The sequence below is a fragment of the Condylostylus longicornis genome, unplaced genomic scaffold, assembly GCF_029603195.1.
Source record: "Condylostylus longicornis isolate FDR11 unplaced genomic scaffold, ASM2960319v2 ptg000107l, whole genome shotgun sequence".
Classification (NCBI taxonomy): domain Eukaryota; kingdom Metazoa; phylum Arthropoda; class Insecta; order Diptera; family Dolichopodidae; genus Condylostylus; species Condylostylus longicornis.
In genome coordinates, this window is record NW_026578075.1 from 2,785,689 (window position 1) to 2,809,018 (window position 23,330).

The following is a 23,330-nucleotide window of genomic DNA, read 5'->3' on the forward strand; positions in this document are numbered from 1 at the left end:
TATTTCTAACATTTCTTTATTGCAGATTGAATTTACGAACGCACTTTATTGCAGCCAGTAATTTCCGAACGATCTATAATCTACATTCTTCCAGTGTATGTAGCGTGAATTTTCGAACGTACTACAAGCTTAAACTATTCTAGAACTGAATAAACGAAAACCCCTTTAATATTTACAATGAAATGTTAGAAAAGTTATTAAAAAGTCATTGAAATTTGCCGATTCATACAATTATACCAGTCCCATTGGAAACACTGTCTAATTTAAAGAAATTTTAAAATTTATTTTTGAATTTTTTTAAATTATTCAAATAACAACAATAATTATTGCCATATACTCATATATACCATATACACTTGGATATAAAATACTATACTTCATTTGAATACTTTATATCAGTTTAAGTTGCTAATAGTTACATAAATGAATATTAACATATTATATTGGAAACTCAAAAAGGATACACGTGTCGGATATCTCGAATATTAAGTATAATAATGAAGTTTTTGGTTTTCCTGTTTTCAGTTTTAAGTTTACGTGTTCTAACACATGCCTGTTGTAAAAAACTTCTATTTAATTAATTAATTTAAAATTTCCTGTGCCATGAATTTTTTTTATTTTACAATTTAACCCAATTAGTATATTAAAAAACATAAAAAAAAATACCAAAAATTCTTGGGCCACCCAATTTATAATATGTATGTACGTACGTATACTGCTGATAAAAACTTTTTATTTTTATAAGAAATTATAAAATATTATTTGGGAGCTTCTTGTAAAATGACGCAAAAATGTAACAAAGCTAAAGTTTTGGTTCTTAATATTTTTCCAGTATACGTACATACATATGTACAAAAAATTTTCATATTTTATTCTAAGCGAGACAGCGACTCACACATAATATACTAACATATGAAATACGAGTATATGTACATGTGTACACACAAATCAGAAAACGCAATATGCATATATAAAAATTATTTCGAGAGCACAGCGCATACAAATTTTACCATTAAATCCAAGAGAGTATATATGTACATATAATTTTGCATAAACATTATGTAAGTGTACAAAATATTATATTTGCATATAATATATTTCATAATTGCATCTAGTATTATGCACGTTTAAATTAAAAATGTATTTAGATTAGACGCGTAAACAAAGTTCTTATGTACGAATATAGTCACAAAATAAATTAGGTGAAATTCACAATATATGTGTTATGATTTTAAATTTACTGGACTTTATTAATATTTAGTAGATTAAAGATAATAAATTAACTAAACAATATTAAAAGCATAAACTAATTATATTTATATACAAAATTAAAGGTTAAAATATTTTTAATATTATCTTAACAAATTTAAATAATGTTCTTTAAGTTGTTCCCTGTAAAATTTATTCTAAACATTCATCATGAAATCAAAAATATTTATGTGAAGATTAAAAACTAATTACAGTTGCTTTGATAACCCAAACTATAATCATAAAATATTTAAATATATAAGTGGCCATTTTCCGTTCTACTTTCAATTTATATGGCGAATCAAGTAACGAAATATTAATCTTTTAATTACATTCATGTACTTTTATTATACTAAAAATGTATTTCAAATTTTAAAATAAATACAAGATAATTTATGCGTAGGTTTCCAGGAATTTATTTATTTTTTTTTTTTTTCTATAATACAGTACGTAATTGTAAATTGTATTAACAGAAAAACCTTAGCCTTTCAACTTGTAGGCCATTCCAGGAATTATAAATATTAATATCATATTGTACCTATAACATATATGAAATGTAAATAAATACATGTAAAATGTACTGAGTTCGATGTCTTAAAAATTTGTAACAAGTATTATTTTAAGTTTTTTGTATTTTACTATTTTAATTTTAAAAAAAAATTATAAATTTATAAATAAATTATATATAAAATTCACTTACGATTCTGTAATTAAATTTTTTTACTGGGGAAGCACTAGAGAATGTAATCCGAGTATGTATGTATGTACATATACATATTTTGAATTTTGAAAAATTGCATTAAATTTCAATTAATTTATCCTTTACTTAGTTGTATTTTAATCACTGTAATTAACAAATCACACGTCTAGTAGAATTAACTTGTGTTATTTTAGAAATATTTTACATTTTCTTGTTGAAAAAAAAAATTAAATAGTTTTGTGCATATTATATTTTTTTAATATTAACAAAAATAAATTTTCTTATTAATTTTTAAAATTCACATTTTTATTTATTGAATTCGTGATATGTGTATATGCATGTACATATGTATGTTTTGTATAAATTACAATGCTTGTTATTTTACGCGCTCTGTTCGATTTACCTTTGTTCGTTTTTTGAAAAGTGCATTCGTTTTTAACCAAAATGCAAAAAAAAAAAAAATTTAATCAAAAAAAAGTTTTGAATTTTATTTTTTTACTATTTTATCCTTTACATTGCATATACATATGTATGTAAACTTATATTCAGTGCACTAAGTAAAATATTTTAAATATTTTTTCTTTTTTTTTTTAATTTTTCTTGTTTTCTTTTCTATTTTGTTTTTAATATTTTACATTGCATTTATGTTTAATATTGTTTTAAGTCAGTAAAAGTATAACCCAAAAAAAAAAATAAAATAAAAAAGATTAAAGATTTTCCGGAAACACCTAAAGAACCGTTACACAAAAAGGATACTCTCTGACTGAATTTGTTTTGTTGATTAAAATTCCTGTTTTATTTTTTGTTTCTTTTGTAATAAAAATTAGATGGGTTTTGGATCATGCGTCCCATTAGGAATCATTGAATATATTTTTTTTCGGAATTAACTACATATTGGAGCTTTTTCTAGTATTTTATTCCTGTTATACATATCGGAATAGTGATAAATTGATTAAAATTTTATAGAGATTTTTCACTATTATTACTATTGTTAAAAAAAACTTGATTATTGAAAGCTTATTCTTATCACACTTTTGTAAAGTATATAGCGATATTATACTGTTGTAAATATTACCCTGCATAGTATTAAGTGCAATTTTGAATAAAATTGTTGACAATTGATTGACAAATCGTTTTTAATTTTATTTTTTTTTGTCGTCTTTGTCTCCTTTACTTATTTGAAGAGTATACCGCTTCTTCAATCTCAAGATTTTGTTTGTAGGCAAAATACTTAATTTTAGGTAATTTCTTTCATTGCTGTCGATGTTTACCAGTAATTTTAATATTTTTTAATACCAGTCATGATTTTCCAGATATATTATTTTTTCATTAGCCTCCCACTTGCTTATCGAAATTTTATCAAAGTGTGCCTAGGTCAAATAATTATTGAATTATATTTCGAGAACAATATTTTGATATCTGAATATAACTGCAAAAAGCAAATTGGAAATAATTTCTTGATTTACGCACAATTGATTATATCTACATAAATGCATACCTACCAATGATACAATGTTACAGATGATATTAGAATCTGTGTACTTACTAAAATTAGCTAAATAATCTTTAAGACTAGAGCTTTTTCAAAAAGGCAACTACTTTCTTTGTAGTTTTTTAATAAAAGTAAGTCAACGTTGCATATATTGGTTCAAAACATATTTTTTCGCAACCACTAGAAACAAGCATTCATTTTTTGTTTTCTCTTTACGTGCGTTGTTTTTTTAAAGCGATATCCCTGATGGCAAACTTGCAAATTTTCATAATTCCAGTAAAACTCAAATTCAAAAACCAGGATGCGGTATAATCAAAACTGTCGCCATTTATAATGGTATTCCAGATAAATTAAAATAATTAACCAACTTCAACAATTTTAAAAACAGAATTGGGAATATTTTCTAATTTTTGTATGATTGCAATAATTTAGACTTCATATCTCACATATAAGGATCTTTTAGGTTTATTTTTTTTTTACTTTTTTTAAATTTTTTTAACTAACTATTAACTTTTGTTAAATTTATACAACTAACTTATTTAACTGCTTATTGGCTTAATAAATTAAATATTTATTTAATATTTAGTTCTTAATTTTTGTTAATTTGTTTTTCCTTTGTTCTTTCGCATCATTTTGATATCTTTCTGTTTGTATTCATATAACTTTTTTTTTAATACAACTACAATCTGTATTTAGCTTTTTTTGAATAAATTGAAACAAATTGAAATTGAAATCTATTAAAACTAACAAACCTGCATCCAAAGCCAAAATTCACAAAATTTGTCCAATTTTATCAATTATTAATCAGTTGTATCAATTATTTTCACATGTATTCAAATTTTTGATTGCAGTTAGTTTTGGATACCTAGATCTACTTCAGTTACATTATAAGTATTATTAAATCTTTAAAATATTATGTTTAGTTTCGAATAAAATTAAACTTTGCAAATAATATGGAGGATTTGTTTTAAAGTACACTTAAAATTTTTCTATACTAACGTATTTTTTTAATTCCACATAATTAACATGAACAAAATTGTTAAGGTTTGTTTTTTTTTATTTTCCAACCAAATTTATTTTTCACAGAAGCGTTATTCATATAAATAAATAATCCTAATTCTTTCTGTTTCTTCTCCTCATTGAAAGAGTACACTTAGGACAGTACCATTTGCCTTTAGGTGACTGAGTAATTCCAACACACGGATAATGAAACCATTCGAATGGACACTAAAATATGAATTTGTTATTAAAGCAAATCTTAACAAAATTTTAAAACCCACAGCTTCATTGTCACACGCCACCATATCTCCATAAGAGACTTGATTACATATACAATATCTAGGCTCATTTGGATCATATGTCCATTCTCCATCAGGTGTCTGTTCTACAACCATTCCATTTTCATTTAGTCTAGGAGAACCTGGATCAGTAATCACGGAATTCAAATTAGAGGAATGCGAAACTGATTGAATAGTAGTGGTTGACATTGACTGACTCGGGACTGTTGGATGAGGTACACTCGTACTGATTTTTCTAAAAAAAAAACATATTTATCATAAAAACTTTCATAACATATTTAATTATACTTCTTTTGCCGTCGCTGATTGTGAAGCAGTTCTCTATCAATATTACTAATTATATGCGTTGAATTATTCAAATCTCTACTTAACAACAAATCATGATTACCGCTACTTACTGAGCTGGTGTGACCAATACTTCTTCTGTTTTGTAGTTGTGACGTTGAAATATTACTAGTTTGAGTAGCTGACATAATAGCACCATTGCCATTTAAGGTTTGACTATTAGCTTGATTAATATGTTGAACGTTGTAACTTACTATGGGAGACACTGGAGAAGTATTTAAAACTGTCCCATGTAAATTGATATTAGATGTTATGGTTCGTATGGGCTGAACAGCTGTGGAAGTTGACTGAGTTGGTATAATACTATTACTTATGTTCGGTCTCTTCTCAACAATTGATGTAATACTCGTACTGTCTCGACGTTTTTCAGGTTTCTGTCTAAATAGCTTGTCCTTCTGAGATTGAACGATACTACCACTTCCAATTGATCCAAAAAAGCGATTTTCTTTTTGATTCAATAAATTCTGCATAGAATTATTACCATCCAATTCTAACGATCTCTTTTCTAAAACTTCTGTTATGCCATTATTATCTGCTTCAAGTTCACATTTGAACTTAAAAAGTTCACTGTCTAGGCGCCTCAAATATCTCTCGACAAGCTCATGCATAGAAGACGCAAGTGAAACTTTTTCATCAGCATCCTCTAAGACCTTATAATAATCCTTTTTTAAATTTTCAAACTCATTATCTGCTGCATTTCCTTGTAATTCGTTTCTTCGACACTGACTGAAAAATACTTTTGATCGTTTTTCTAAAGTATCCATAATATCTAAAAAAAAGAATTCGTTAAATTAATGCTAACTTAATTAATTTATCCGTAAATTTTTGAATTTTTAGTAAACAAATTTAAATAAAACTACAAATACTATTTTTCGACTTACTTTGTACAGACAAATCCATTTCACGCATTTCTGTAAATCTATCTCGGAGCTCTTGTGGAAGATGCTCAATCACTTAAAATATATGATTGTTAGCTGAAAAAATAAATTATATCTGTTTTCTTACTTTCCAAATAGTCTTCTAAGTACAGCATTTCGAATATTTTCGAATAATTCACACAAAAACGGAAAATAAAAACTAACTATTATTATGCTCTTTAGTTAAATCAACTCCATTAAAATTTGACATCTAAAATAAAAATTCAAACGTCAAGTTTATGCTTCACTTTTGTGCCATTCATCGTTTGCGTTACCATCGTGTTCATAAATTAGTGTAATTGCTTCATCCAGTAGATTTTTAATAATTATTGTGAATTGGTAAATTGAAGATAATTACAGAAAGGGCAAATGTTTTAAAGTGCCAAAAAATGTTGAGCATTATATAAAATTTCTTCGAATGGTATTACATAATTATCCATTTTGTTAATTTATAATAAATTAATTATTAGCTTTTCACCATCATCGATTTTTCCCTTTATAAATTGCAAACATACATTAATATTAATTTAAAAACCTGCATAATTTTATATTTTTAAATCTAAAGAAACATATTTCAATGAAAATATAGAACCAAGGCGGCGGCCAACAACTGCAATGATTTACGTTGTTAGCCCAGAACAACAGCGGAACGGCAAATCACTGTTCAGTAGAATTTTAAAATTCATTAGTATTTTCGCAGCGTTCTGATCAATCTCATTTGTGTACATGTATTCTACATTTTTTTTACATTTCGCCGCTAAAAATCGTTCTTGTTTTGTTTTCAACTTGAGAATTAAAAATCATGTCCCATGAAAAAAAAAAAGTCAATTTTAGCAAATAGTTTTTTTTTTAGAAATTTAAGTGGACTCCGAACCACGAATTATATGGTCTCATTCATATTTAAAAACAAATTCATATTATAGACCACAAGAGAACAATAGAATCTAAAATGGAAAATTTACCAGGGTAAATATTTTAGCATATTTTTTTCTAAAATATTTTTTCACTCTTTTAGCAGCACTGTGCACGACATTTGCTGTCAAATCAAATTATTTAAACACAAAACAGGGCATTGTATTTTATGTATAATAATAAAATGAACCGCACTCCATAGCCCCCGGTTTTAATAAAACCAAGAACTAGAAACTTATTTTATTATAACTATGTTGAAAATTCAGAACTTCGTCGTTTAAATTCACATTTTAGAAATCACATTCACTAGTTGTGGTTTTATTTTAACGTTATTTAAAAAAAAATTATGTTTGTATTATTTGCTTCAACCCATTTAGAACATGAATAGAAAGCTTTAATATGAAATTGAAAAACATTTTATTTCTTTTAATTTATATTAATCCCTCAATTATATTAAACCTCATATTTCCTTAATCATTCATAAATCCTATTCTTTCTTTTACTTCTTGCTTAGACTTGACACCAACTTTGACTATCGGCGATGGTTGGGATGAAATATTCTCTGGTACTCGATCTTTGTACGGTTGTGATTTTAATTGCCTGTCTTGTTTAGCAGCATCATACTCTTTTAATTCACACAGTTTCAAACTTATACTTTGAATTTTTCTTTTGCGCATTTTCTGCAAGTTGTAGCTTTTATGAACTTTCTAATAATTATTGTTTTCCAATTCTTAATATTTTTTTTGTTTTTTATAGAATGTAAACAAGCATAGCAACTCATCAATTATCACATCTGAATTCTGATTAGACCACTAAATTCAGAAATGTCATCCATACAAAACAAAAATACTTTTCTTGACGTTAGAGGTGGGCACAAACGGATAAGTGTAGTAATATCGAATAACTCAATAATGTGATTGATCTTCTCTAATATAACAACTCATCAACATCTTACATTACTTAATTTTATATAATTCATGCAAAAAATTTTATAAAAAAGACTAAAGGAAAAGATTATAATATTTAACATTGTGCTGTCAGAATTGCTATAAAATTTGGGTACTAAATTTGAAATTTTGTCAATTTTTATAAAAAGAAAAAATATTTCCAAATCTTAAAAAGATAATAATCATCGAAAAACCAAATTCTTGAATACACACGAAAGGCAAGAAAAATAGCGGGGATCTTCAAATTAATATACATACTTAGGTAGCAGAATATTACATAACACAAAAAAAAAACACTATTACAGTATGTTTAGCACAGATATGAGAAAATGCGTTTGTTAAGTGCATGAATTTGCTACAAAAAGTTCAAAATAAAGCAATAAAAAACCTTATTTTGCTATAATAGTAGGATATCTACATCGTTAAACGTTAAATTTGTACTTCAAAAGTAAGCTTGTTACTCAAATTTACTTGGTTCTGACAAATCATGTAAACACAAATCCTGTACACTCATCCTTCGCTTTACGGAACTAATATGCTCCTGAAATGTTATCCGTAAATCGAAATTCTGTAAACCGAATCTTTTTACTTACATTACGTTACAACCACATAATTTTTAAGCGAGGGATGAGTGTATTAATTTTTAGTAGAAATACTCACAACTAGAATATAAGAACATCAAATAACATCAGAATAATATGTTCTTGACGAGTGAAATTGAACAATTTTATTTCTGTTTATAAAACCGCATTTAAACTATACAACAATTTTCCTAATAATAGAAAAACCATAAAAAATAGGTATTTTTATTTAAAGCTAAAATAAATGAATATTTTTCCAGTCCAATCTAGACTTTTTGTATGAATAAGTTATTTTTATTAATAACTTTAATCATAAAATTATTAATCGATTATTTGAAATTGTTAGATAGTTTAAAATAGTTATATTCATGTATAAATTGAAAATGTTATCAATGCGAAGTAATTGTTATTAAATGTAAACACTTTCTATGAGTCATTAGGAAGCTCTTATAAGTTTTGAATGAAATAAAAAACAAGCTAAACGAAATTTTCGGGCTTGCAAGCTGACATAGTAAAAACGCAGTTTGAGTTTAAATGAGGTAATTGGCGAAATTATTGTTTCATTTATGTGTCTATACCCTGCTTAAAGAACTATATTCAAAGAAAAAGGAAATACGCTATCATGATCTGCATTTACACGACGATTTTTGCATCGAAGATTGGAATACGTTTCATTTCCCTAGCTAATAAACTTGCGTTTATAAGTTGTCTCGTACACACAAGTATTTTAATTTAACATGGACATTTATTAACGCACTGCATACAATAAGGAAGATGATATGTTCAACTCCAATCAGACGGAACAAATTCAATCTCAACTGGAAGTGTACATCTTTTTAGGTATGTTAACTGAAAAGTTAACTACTGACTTCTTTAAAATTTGAAACAAGTTTTTCAAAGTTCATATACAATACATCCAAATATCAAAATCTCTTGGCCTTTAGGACATTGAATTTATAATAATTATACATAACAGTACTTGCATTTACGTTATATGCATGTAAATATGTACATATATATACGAATCTACAGACATTATATACCCATTATGTAAAAATTTATTATATAATAGGTTTAATAGACATATTAAGTAAACAAATTTTTACATTTAAACTCGTTTATTAGGTTATTTAATTTAACACATACATAGTATAAATTAACTTTTTTTTAATATATATACATACATATCATTATTTATTTAACATGTGGATATGTACACATGTGAAATGATTAATGACTAATACAATTTTTATAACTATTTTTTATTTACATAAGCACATAAATATATTTAACAGATTAAAATTGTGCATCATAATGGTTCAAACTGCTTGAATTGATCTTAACCACATTGGGAAAAAGCTAAAACTAAACAAAAATATCTCTTAGAAAAGTTATTATTTTAATTTAACTTTAATTACCTTGGATATTTTTCAAGTAAAGATGATTTAATAATATTGTAGATGATTGCGGAGCATAAAAGGATTTGAATATAATTCGGACACCTTTCGTAAAATGTATTTGTTTTAATGAAATGTTTATAGATACTTTGGCGTACAGCGCTTTTTGGCCCGATATTGTTACGAATAGCCATGAATCTTATCAATTCTTTGTCACTTCGTCTTTCATCTTTGTAATTCAGTCTGTTGTGATGTGTTAAATATTTAGTCTCTTTTCTCTCTAAGACTTTATTGGAGCCACTTTTGTCCACGAGATTTTTTTCCGAATTTTCTCCATCTTTGAAAAGTTCATTTTTGACTTCCTGTCGAATTAGCAATTTGCTACGATGTTGAAGTTGCTCCTCATTTTCTACTCTGGAGCTTCTTCTACTCTCAACATCAGACACTCTGCCATTGAACTGATAATTACGATGTTCTGAGCGAATATTTTGATTATGACTTGAAGAAATTCTATCATTTCGTGTAATAGAGCGGTCTTCCCTATTTATAAATCGACTTTCACGGTTTTCATCATTTATCCTTTCCGAATGTTGCATATTTTTATTCGTGAAACGTTCATTATCACGATGTTTATTTCTAACTTGATATTCACGATTTTCATCATTAGTTCTTTCTAAGCGTCGCATATTTTCACGATCTTCATAATTAGTTCTTGCTGAACGTCGCATATTTTCACGGCCTTCATTATTATTTCTTTCTAATCGTCGATTTCTATTTTCGCGATCTTCATCATTAATTCTTGCTAAACGTCGCATATTTTCACGACTTTCATCATTAGTTCTTTCTAATCGTCGCATATTTTCACGATCTTCATCATCAGTCCTTTCCGTACGTCGCATTTTTTCGACGATAAAACGTTCATTATCACGTTCATCCCTAAATCTATGTTCACGTTCTTCATTACTTATGCTTCCTAATCGTCGCATATTTTCGCTCAATAAACGTTCATTTGTACGATAGTTATTTCTAACTCGACGTTCACGATCTTCATCACTAGTTCTTTCAAAGTGTCGCATATTTTCACGATTTTCATCATTAGTTCTTTCTAATCGTCGCATATTTTCACGATCTTCATCATCAGTCCTTTCCGAACGTCGCATTTTTTCGACGATAAAACGTTCATTATCACGATCTTCATTTCTAAATCTATGCTCACGGTCTTCATCACTTTTGCTTCCTAATCGTCGCATATTTTCGCTCAATAAACGTTCATTTGTACGATAGTTATTTCTAACTCGACGTTCACGATCTTCATCACTAGTTCTTTCAAAGTGTCGCATATTTTCACGATTTTCGTTATTAGTTCTTTCTAATCGTCGCATATTTTCACAATCTTCATCATCAGTCCTTCCCGAATGTCGCATTTTTTCCACGATAAAACGATCAATATCACGATCTTCATTTCTAAATCTATGCTTTCGGTCTTCATCACTTATGCTTCCTAATTGTCGCATATTTTCGGTCAATAAACGTTTAATTGTACGATCTTTATTTCTAGTTCGACGTTCACGGTTTTCATCACTAGTCCTTTCTAAGCGTCGCATATTTTCACGATGTTCATCATTAGTTCTTGCTAAACGTCGTATATTTTCACGATTTTTATCATTAGTTCTTTCTAATCGTCGCATATTTTCACGATCTTCATCATCAGTCCTTTCCGAACGTCGCATTTTTTCGACGATAAAACGTTCATTATCACCATCTTCATTTCTAAATCTATGCTCACGGTCTTCATCACTTTTGCTTCCTAATCGTCGCATATTTTCGGTCAGTAAACGTTCATTTGTACGATCTTTATTTCTAGTTCGACGTTCACGGTTTTCATCACTAGTCCTTTCTAAGCGTCGCATATTTTCACGATGTTCATCATTAGTTCTTGCTAAACGTCGCATATTTTCACGATTTTTATCATTAGTTCTTTCTAATCGTCGCATATTTTCACGATCTTCATCATCACTCCTTTCCGAACGTCGCATTTTTTCGACGATAAAACGTTCATTATCACGATCTTCATTTCTAAATCTATGCTCACGGTCTTCATCACTTATGCTTCCTAATCGTCGCATATTTTCGGTCAATAAACGTTCATTTGTACGATTTTTATTTCTAGTTCGACGTTCACGGTTTTCATCACTAGTCCTTTCTAAGCGTCGCATTTTTCCACGATGTTCATCATTAGTTCTTTCTAAATGTCGCATATTTTCACGATTTTTATCATTAGTTCTTTCTAATCGTCGTATATTTTCACGATCTTCATCATCAGTCCTTTCCGAACGTCGCATTTTTTCGACGATAAAACGTTCATTATCACGATCTTCATTTCTAAATCTATGCTCACGGTCTTCATCACTTATGCTTCCTAATCGTCGCATATTTTCGGTCAATAAACGTTCAGTTGTACGATCTTTATTTCTAGTTCGATGTTCACGGTTTTCATCACTAGTCCTTTCTAAGCGTCGCATATTTTCACGATGTTCATCATTAGTTCTTTCTAAATGTCGCATATTTTCACGATTTTTATCATTAGTTCTTTCTAATTGTCGTATATTTTCACGATCTTCATCATCAGTCCTTTCCGAACGTCGCATTTTCTCGACGATAAAACGTTCATTATCACGATCTTCATTTCTAAATCTATGCTCACGGTCTTCATCACTTATGCTTCCTAATCGTCGCATATTTTCGGTCAATAAACGTTCATTTGTACGATCTTTATTTGTAGTTCGACGTTCACGGTTTTCATCACTAGTCCTTTCTAAGCGTCGCATTTTTCCACGATGTTCATCATTAGTTCTTTCTAAATGTCGCATATTTTCACGATTTTTATCATTAGTTTTTTCTAATCGTCGCATATTTTCACGATCTTCATCATCAGTCCTTTCCGAACGTCGCATTTTTTCGACGATAAAACGTTCATTATCACGATCTTCATTTCTAAATCTATGCTCACGGTCTTCATCACTTATGCTTCCTAATCGTCGCATATTTTCGGTCAATAAACGTTCATTTGTACGATCTTTATTTCTAGTTCGATGTTCACGGTTTTCATCACTAGTCCTTTTTAAGCGTCGCATATTTTCACGATGTTCATCATTAGTTCTTTCTAAATGTCGCATATTTTCACGATTTTTATCATTAGTTCTTTCTAATCGTCGTATATTTTCACGATCTTCATCATCAGTCCTTTCCGAACGTCGCATTTTTTCGACGATAAAACGTTCATTATCACGATCTTCATTTCTAAATCTATGCTCACGGTCTTCATCACTTATGCTTCCTAATCGTCGCATATTTTCGGTCAATAAACGTTCATTTGTACGATCTTTATTTCTAGTTCGACGTTCACGGTTTTCATCACTAGTCCTTTCTAAGCGTCGCATTTTTCCACGATATTCATCATTAGTTCTTTCTAAATGTCGCATATTTTCACGATTTTTATCATTAGTTTTTTCTAATCGTCGCATATTTTCACGATTTTCATCATCAGTCCTTTCCGAACGTCGCATTTTTTCGACGATGAAACGTTCATTATCACGATCTTCATTTCTAAATCTATGCTCACGGTCTTCATCACTTATGCTTCCTAATCGTCGCATATTTTCGGTCAATAAACGTTCATTTGTACGATCTTTATTTCTAGTTCGATGTTCACGGTTTTCATCACTAGTCCTTTCTAAGCGTCGCATATTTTCACGATGTTCATCATTAGTTCTTTCTAAATGTCGCATATTTTCACGATTTTTATCATTAGTTCTTTCTAATCGTCGTATATTTTCACGATCTTCATCATCAGTCCTTTCCGAACGTTGCATTTTTTCGACGATAAAACGTTCATTATCACGATCTTCATTTCTAAATCTATGCTCACGGTCTTCATCACTTATGCTTCCTAATCGTCGCATATTTTCGGTCAATAAACGTTCATTTGTACGATCTTTATTTCTAGTTCGACGTTCACGGTTTTCATCACTAGTCCTTTCTAAGCGTCGCATATTTTCACGATGTTCATCATTAGTTCTTGCTAAACGTCGCATATTTTCACGATTTTTATCATTAGTTCTTTCTAATCGTCGCATATTTTCACGATTTTCATCATCAGTCCTTTCCGAACGTCGCATTTTTTCGACGATGAAACGTTCATTATCACGATCTTCATTTCTAAATCTATGCTCACGGTCTTCATCACTTATGCTTCCTAATCGTCGCATATTTTCGGTCAATAAACGTTCATTTGTACGATCTTTATTTCTAGTTCGATGTTCACGGTTTTCATCACTAGTCCTTTCTAAGCGTCGCATATTTTCACGATGTTCATCATTAGTTCTTTCTAAATGTCGCATATTTTCACGATTTTTATCATTAGTTCTTTCTAATCGTCGTATATTTTCACGATCTTCATCATCAGTCCTTTCCGAACGTTGCATTTTTTCGACGATAAAACGTTCATTATCACGATCTTCATTTCTAAATCTATGCTCACGGTCTTCATCACTTATGCTTCCTAATCGTCGCATATTTTCGGTCAATAAACGTTCATTTGTACGATCTTTATTTCTAGTTCGACGTTCACGGTTTTCATCACTAGTCCTTTCTAAGCGTCGCATATTTTCACGATGTTCATCATTAGTTCTTGCTAAACGTCGCATATTTTCACGATTTTTATCATTAGTTCTTTCTAATCGTCGCATATTTTCACGATCTTCATCATCAGTCCTTTCCGAACGTCCCATTTTTTCTACGATAAAACGTTCATTATCACGATCTTCATTTCTAAATCTATGTTCACGCTCTTCATTACTTATGCTTCCTAATCGTCGCATATTTTCGGTCAATAAACGTCCATTTGTACGATCTTTATTTCTAACTCGACGTTCGCGATCTTCATCACTAGTTTTTTCAAAGTGTCGCATATTTTCACGATTTTCATCATTAGTTCTTTCTAATCGTCGCATATTTTCACGATCTTCATCATTAGTTCTTTCAAAGTGTCGCATTTTTTCGACGATAAAACGTTCATTATCACGTTCATCCCTAAATCTATGTTCACGCTCTTCATTACTTATGCTTCCTAATCGTCGCATATTTTCGGTTAATAAACGTTCATTTGAACGATCTTTATTTCTAGCTCGAAGTTCACGATCTTCATCACTAGTTCTTTCTAATCGTCGCATATTTTCACGATATTCATCACCAGTCCTTTCTAAGCGTCGCATATTTCCACGATCCTCATCATGAGCCCTTTCCGAACGTCGCATTTTTTCGACGATAAAACGTTCATTATCACGATCTTCTTTCCTAAATCTATGTTGACGGTTTTCATCAATTATGCTTAATAATCGACGCATATTTTCGGTTAATAAACGTTCATTTGTACGATCTTTATTTCTAGTTCGACGTTCACGATCTTCATCACTAGTTCTTTCAAAGTGTCGCATATTTTCACGATTTTCACCATTAGTCTTTTCTAATTGTCGTCTATTTTGGTACATATAACGTTCATTTGTACGATCTTTATTCCTAGCTCGATGTTCACGATCTTCATCATTAGTTCTTTCCGAGCGTCGCATTTTTTCGATCATAAAACGTTCAGTATCATAATCTTCATTTCTAAATCCGTCATTACAATGTTCACCGTATGTTCTTTCAAAGCTTCGCACATTTGCCGTCATATAACTTTCTTGTTTTCTTTCAACCTCTAACCTGCTAAATTTCCTTCGGCTAAAAGTAGCACCATCCTTTTGAGAAAAACGTTCGTTGAAATTGTTGTTTTGGCGCTCCAACAGGTAATTATATTCTTTCTCACTTTTCCATTCAGGTCTTTCATTCAATTGAATTTCATTACTATCAAGTTTTTTGATATTATCATCATCACTGTTTTCGACGTTAAACGCAGAAAAACTTTGCACACCATTATCAGTCCATTGCTTTTGACTTTTAATAGCAGAGTCCACTTCAATTGCAATTCCCGTGCTGTTTAGCGAAAGGGTTACCCATATTTCTTTGTCACATAAATGTTCTTCACATTTGCGTTTGTCATTATCATAATTATCATTAAAATTGTTCTGGCAAACATCGGTAGAGTATTCGTGGAAAGAAAATTCTTTTTCACAAAAATAATTAAAATGTCTTAATTGATTCGGTGTAAAATAAAGATCTTTAAATTTTGCAAAATTATTGCTTATATCAAAAGCAAATGCTCCAAGTTTTAATAACGTTAATGCAAGTATTGAAGTTGTTAGCCAAAAACCAGATACCATTGTCACTTAAAACAATTAATAGTATTGAGTATTTTCCCGTTAAAAAGCCCGATTTTAGAATATATTTAATTCTGTAAAAGAATCAAATTTAAACTGAATCTAAAATTATTTTTCTTCTCCTTTTATAGTAAAATTATTTTTCTTCTTTTGAAATTTCTTCTTAACCAACATTATTGTATGTAGGTGTTTCAATTTTAAATTTGACTTATTTGATGACAAAATTTAATTTTCTTATCACACATGTGCACCAGTTTCCCTATTATAAAAATTTTTCCAATTTTACAATCTCTTTACCCAGATATGGATGGTAAATCGTTATAAATTTTCTTTGGAATAGAAAATAGAATAGAAAAGGATATCAGTAGGAGTAATAAGAAAAACGGGTTTACAGTCTTTTAGATATTTGATACATTCTTTTTTTTAATTTTCTTTTTCTTCACATTATGAATGAAATTTCAATTCATAAAAATCGAGACATACAGAATTCATTTATTGTTAAGTGGTAGGAAAATTTAACTGTATGTGCATATGTACATGCGTATCGTGTAAAGCCTTCTTATCAGTAATTTTTTTTTTTGCAAGAATTAACATAAAATCAGTTTTATTTGATTATAGGTTTATGACGTCAGAATAATAAAAATATAATAATTGAAAATTAAAATGTTTATTTAGAATCGGAAGTTATATATAAAAAAATATTCTAGATTCGAATCAAAAATACCAATTTATAAGAGTAAAGTAAGATGAACACAGCATTGATGCTAATTTTATATTCATCACCTTTCACAAAATTTTTAATCAAAAAGGAAAACTAAAATACTCTAGAATAATTTGAAGAAAAGTGACCTAAAAGGGAAATATTCCAAATTGGTTTTTTGCTGATCGGACCAAACCAAAATATTCGAATATTAAACGCACTCGACAGGATATTTAGTAATGTATTTTCGCCATGCAATATATTCTAATGTTAGGAATTCTTTAACGAAGGATATGTTATTCCCATTTTTTTTAAAGTAGCCCATTTCTCTTCAACAACGTAAATTTAACGATTGTCAGACATTTTTTATTCAAAAATCCTGAAATCTAACGAAAAGATATTTTGAAATACATAATTTCTTATTATCATAAAGTTTTGCATAAATTTAGAAAAATCTTTAAGTGAAATATTGAAATTTTAAAACAATTTTATCTAGGATGAAGATTAAATTGTATTGTCAATTAATTTAGTTTAGACTCAAGCTAAATTTCGAGTAGCTTTGCAATTTTATAAATTGGAATAAAAAACTCTTTCTGGAATAAGTTAGTTTTAGCATAACGAATTATTTGCAGGCTTATACATTTTTAATATCTCATGAGAGAAGAAATAATCCCTGATCTTGCAGCGTCTACAAAATTACGAATTGCCTTTAATTTGGACCCTTTAACTTGTCGAACACTTACATTATCACGAGTTCGAAGAGATGTAATAAAAAGATATGGAATAATTTTCGTTCTGGAGATTTTATATCCTTTTCAAAAACAAATTCAAATATCAAAAATCTCATGAGCAAATATGTTTTAATTAATCTTTTCTGGCTAAATTCGGTAAAGAACATGGTATAATTTATGAATATCAAAATATCAATGTCAATAATTATTTTAATGTTAAAATTAAAATCGTCCAAAAATAAATAGGTAAATCCGGCTATATAGTCAATACATATGGAACATTTTTATATACTTATGTTTAGAAACTTTTTTTATGAACAAAACAGTTTGTTTTTGCTAACTGAATTCAAAATAATTTTAATTACTTCGTTTTAGGTCAAGATGTTCCATAGAAATTTTTATAATTAACTTCACAAAAATAATTTACATACATGCACACATATCGAATATATTTGCATACATATGCACATATGGACATATTAAGCATATTATGAAAAAAATATTAAACTGTTTTTAAATTACATTTTTTATTAAGGATAACAAAAAAGAACTTATTTAAAAAAGAAAAGTTTTAAAACGCAAATTACGATATTCAAGTTCAAGAATATTTGTTTATGTGCCCTTTTTTAAATTAAATTGCAGGCGTATCTAATTTATTCTTATTATAAGACATTTTAATAACATTATACTCGTATACGCATTATGTTAAGTCTGGCAGAAATTCGATAACAACGTTAATAAAAATTGCAAATGGTGATCAATTACTATTTTTAAAACTCTTAAGAAATCACAAGTCTATCTATATGTATGTATATCGATATAAACTTAGAAAATGTATACGATATAACCATTATAATGTTCTTATCATGTCATAACAATAGAAAGAATCCTTTTTTATTCAAGTGTTAACAAAATACATCTGCGCAATAAAACAAGAACCAAATTGTATAAAGAACATATTGAAAATATTAAATTAGGGGGAATTTCTTTCAACAATCTTACAAAAGAACAATTTTCGATTTGACCGAAATTTTCTAATATGTACAATAGAATTAAAAAAAAAGGCAAAGAACTTAGATCTATATTTATTAAATTAATTATTCGGAAAATGAATAATAATGTTTTTGCTTGTAACAATTTCTATAAATTAAAAATTATTACCAGTTTTGTATTTAATTTTGGGTAATTAGCTTCATCTTAAATATGCACATAAGCATACATTCTTTATTACATAAGCAGTAAATACTAGTCAGTTTTATATTTGGATGGGGGATTTTTGCTTATTCAGTTCTAGAATAGTTGTAGCTTGTGGTACGTTCGAAAATTCACACTACACACACTGCAAATATAGATGGTTCGGAAATTACTGGCTGCAATGAAGTGCGTTCGGAAATTCAATCTGCAATAAAGAAATGCTAGAAATGTAGCATTGAAAAATTTTTTTTTAATTTAAAACTCGAAAAAAAATTTTAAATTTCAAAACTGCGGATTCTGATATTGAAAGGTTATTAATGTCAGTTTTCTATAAGTCTTCAAACCTTGTTCAAATTTCCTTATTTTGTAGTGAATTGTAAGGGGAGAAGTATTGGGATATAATTCCATAAACAATGTCATTTCTGTTATTTTCGAACAACTGATTATTTATAAGTTTTAAAATTTTGTAGATTGCGTAAACAAAAAAAACTTAGCTAAAGCTTTTCCATACTGTTTAGCGCTTATAACTTATAAATTCATTTCAAATAAAAACTAAATATTGTACGTAAAGTGTTGGGACTTAAAGTAACTAGAAATTGGGTTAACGATTATTTACTTCATAGAATATTAATTTTCCTTTCCGACAACACAAGTTTCAATTTTAACTATTGGTATTTTTATTGCTTTGATAAATATTGTAAATGGACTCAGATTACTTCGAAAAAAGACCATTCATTTGAATTTTGATTGGCAAAGCCGGCAAAATGTGGCAAGTTATTTTTTTTTAATCCAAAATTTGAGAAGTTATTTTTTTTTACAAACCATTGCGCCATAGATATAAAATTTTTACTGATACGTATGTGGTTAATTTTGATAGACGGGTACTAGTAATTTCTTCAATAAAAAAATCAAGTAATTGTTGCCTTTTTTAAAAAAGGCTAATACCAGCCAAATTTTTTATGAAATTGATTTCTTCTTTTCTATTCTGAATAACATATTTTACAAAATCTTTATACATACATACTTGCTTTTACTAACAAGATACCATTTTTTCTTGCTTTTATATACATAAGGTACAATATTTTTTTCGTCCAAATGAATTTATGTAAAAAAGCATTCTCTCCTTGAAAACCCCATAAATAATATCCTAGTAAGAACATAAATTTTTTTTTGCGTATTCATTTAGATTAAATATTTTTCTTTTTGATATTAGACAAGATTTTCCACTATATAAATACCACAACAATTTTATTTTAGTTCATTTTGTATCTTAACACTCCTAGAGGAAAGTGTTTTCGAAAAAGAATTTTATCATGGTGAAAAAGTAAGAAATTAGTTTAGAACTTACATAACGCTCAAAATTATATGAAAAAATTTAATTTGTGCCTTTTTAATAAAAGAAATTGAATAAGATTGTGTATATTTCAAATTTTGTAATAAAATCATTAAAATTGTAAACTATTAGAAAATTTTATAATTTTACAAAATAACAAATTTTAAGACAAAATTTTTAATAATACTTATTCTAAAAATGAAAATTTAACGCAATATTTAATTTATTTTATTTTTCTTCTGCTCTAGAATTCAACTTCAAAAGGTTTTCATAAAGCGGATGACTTGATAATTTGAGTTACAGGCGTAACAGTTCAAATTCAAGCACCAATTAAAAAAATGTTTAATTACATACTGGTACATGGATTGGATCACGAGAAAAAACTAAAATATTACAATATCAATAATCTTTATTTATAATGTGAGCCAATATAAGAACTGTGCGCAACAACTTCGACCTTTCTAACTTCTGTTTTATGGGATCACCTTTTTAATATCAAAAGTTTATATTTTACTTAATATAATAAACATATTTTTATTTACTTAAATTCTTGACACTATTTTGTCGTTTGTAACTATTTCTATATATATAGTTTGAAATAACAGCTGTTCAAGTAAAATGAAATTTAATAATTTCTTTTTAACATCCTCTTTTTTCATTTCGAGCTTTATATGCGATATTTTTAATACAGTATCTTTATTATATTAAATGTCTAGCTGTCACACTTTAAACTTTTAAAAAATAATTTATTAAATAGTTGGCGACTCCTAAATTATACAAAAAAAAAAATGTTTTTATCACAATAATGATCTAGAATTGAAATAAAATAATGTTATAAAATTTGAAATTTAATGTGTTTACAAATATATATATATTGATATTGTATAAAACATTTAATACATCACTTTATGCATATTACAATTTAAAAGTAGAAAAAGCCTCATTTAAACTTAAACACAAAATATGTATATTATCACAAGAAAAAGAAAAAATTAAATGTAATAATTGTAATTGTTATGTTTACATACATATATAAAACATGTACATTATATTTATAAATATTATTAATCATTTAATAATCAAAAAAATAAGTCTAACAAAAAATTAATTGATTAAAACGAAATTTATTGCTTACACAAAAATTTCATTTGTCTTATTTTCTAACAGTTAATAAAAACGAACGGTAGCTCCTTTACCGCGAGAGGTATCTTTCGTTAAAATTTTTTTTTCCATCGAAGTAAAAAAAAGGTCCTGGTAAGATAATAGTTGCGAAGGGTTCTATGTTTATTGCATTTGCCGAAAATTTTTTTGCTTTTTATGACATTTATGCCTTTTATGACCCTCATTTTCTTAAAACTAATTGTTTTATTATTTATTAATTATAATATTCTATATTTATTTAATTTATTGAATTCTTTCAATTTTTACATTTGGCTTCCTTGAATCGGGAAATGTCTTCTTTAAACGTCAATATGTTTAAAGGTGAACTTTTTTCATTTCATCTTCTTAAAACAGTTTCTTACCTCATTACCCGTTTATGCTTCAATTATTACTGATCTTGTAAATTTTACTAATGATGCAGTCTTGTTCTTACTCTTTATATTTCAAAATGTGAACTTGTTTTCAAATTTCAAAATTATACTTTCTTGAAATATGATATTTTAATTTGGAAAAGCAGAGTACTGTAGAGAAACTTTAGGAACTTAAGCTGGATGTCATACAATGTATTTTTTTTCTCTTTTACTCATTATTTAGAACATAATGTTCTCCGTATATACAACATTTGTATAAGGCTAAACAACTGCGTTAAGTTTTCTTGAATACATTGGGAAATTTAATCTGCATTGGGTTTCAAGGGGGTGCATGCTACAATAATAAAAATTAGTTTAATTCAAAAATTAGTTTAAAAATTTTACCCAGTCCTTATTGTAATCATAATACAAATATCTGGAACTATAAGAAAATTTTATTAATAAAACTGCAAAATTTAAGTTTTTTTTTCAATCACATTTTATTCATAAAAATAAACACTTCAAACTTGTAAAGTAAACTTCTACTTTAACCTTTTATATTATATATTCATACATACATTTAGAGATTTGTATATTACGAAACTAAATGAAATTTATAAATTAAAAGTATGAACACAAAATTGAATTTATGAAATAAAATTAAAAATTTGTGCTTTGAAAGAATGTTTAAGAGTTGAATTTACAATATGTAAATAAATATTTTAGCAATTTTTTAAATTCTTAAATAAATGTTAATTTAATATAAATTAATTTATTAGAAAGAATAAAGAAAAACAAAATTAGATCCTGCATAATATTAAGTTAATTTCCAAATAAATGCATTTACTAAGATCTTTCAAGTTGGAAATTTATTAAATTTTAGACCACAAAAAAGAAAACAATTTAAGACAAACTTGCGAATAATCAAATATTTAAGCACTAAAGTCATATTTTAAATTTGAATTGAAATTCATTTCATCCATATTTTATTCTTTTTATTTAATTTTCAAAATTCTAATGAGAATTCAGCTCATAATGAAATATTTTAAATTATTGGATAAGATTCATATGTACATAAAAATTTTGGGGCACCCATCAAAAATATATTTGATTTTTTTTTTTTTGAACCGAGTATAAGGAGAATTTAGGTGTTAGAAAGAGTAAGACAAGGGAACTTCGAAAATTAAATAAATTTTATTAACTAAATTGTTAAATTTTTATGAGTACTAAAAATTAAAAATTAAAAAAATACAATAAAAATAGTGATGAGGGTAAAGTAAATTGATTTCCGTTAATATTTATAGAAATATTGTTAAATTGTAATTCAAGTAAAATAAAATTTTGTGGTGGTAGATCTTCTCTAACGGCTTCTTGCAATTCTACTAAAATAATAAAATATATCTTAAGATAAAGAAGAAATAAGACAACACCTGAGACATTGGCTGTTGCTATTAAGATTGCTGAGCGTACCTCTACTATATTTTCAACATAGGGTAAATCTTCGAATAGATAGGTAACAGAGTGGTAAGAGTGTTTACGTCAAAATTCTATTAATTAATTCATAATAATTCTTATTGTTATTCTTCATTAGTACTAAATCTTTCGACTACATTGGCTTAATTGTATACAGGATCTAAAAGAGTTATTTTGTATCATTAAATTAATTATTAACTTAAGAATGTTATTTTTTTTTAATAAATTTCAATATAT

The 23,330-nt window shown here is 27.7% G+C and overlaps 3 protein-coding genes across 3 annotated transcripts in view; all 3 read right to left on the bottom strand.

Moving 5' to 3' along the window:
- LOC129614368 (sca1 complex protein phr) overlaps positions 1-2,613 on the bottom strand; it is a 66,936-nt gene extending 64,323 nt beyond the window's left edge. Inside the window, exon 1 of the mRNA XM_055528942.1 lies at positions 1,949-2,613. The gene's annotated coding sequence lies outside the window, so the exon portion shown is untranslated. The remainder of the gene's footprint in view (positions 1-1,948) is intronic.
- A 1,863-nt stretch (positions 2,614-4,476) lies between these two features.
- Positions 4,477-6,212, bottom strand: LOC129614360 (inhibitor of growth protein 3). Its single transcript, XM_055528933.1, has 5 exons — positions 6,089-6,212; positions 5,965-6,036; positions 5,027-5,852; positions 4,721-4,973; positions 4,477-4,667 (listed from the first exon to the last, which is right to left on the bottom strand). The coding sequence occupies exons 1-5, from the start codon at positions 6,114-6,116 to the stop codon at positions 4,554-4,556; spliced, it is 1,293 nt and encodes a 430-aa protein (XP_055384908.1). The 5' UTR covers positions 6,117-6,212; the 3' UTR covers positions 4,477-4,553.
- A 3,504-nt stretch (positions 6,213-9,716) lies between these two features.
- On the bottom strand, positions 9,717-16,213 carry LOC129614343 (trichohyalin-like). Its single transcript, XM_055528913.1, has 2 exons — positions 9,859-16,213; positions 9,717-9,805 (listed from the first exon to the last, which is right to left on the bottom strand). Exons 1-2 carry the CDS (start codon positions 16,152-16,154, stop codon positions 9,760-9,762), a joined length of 6,342 nt encoding a protein of 2,113 aa, XP_055384888.1. The 5' UTR covers positions 16,155-16,213; the 3' UTR covers positions 9,717-9,759.
- Positions 16,214-23,330: the final 7,117 nt, after the last annotated feature.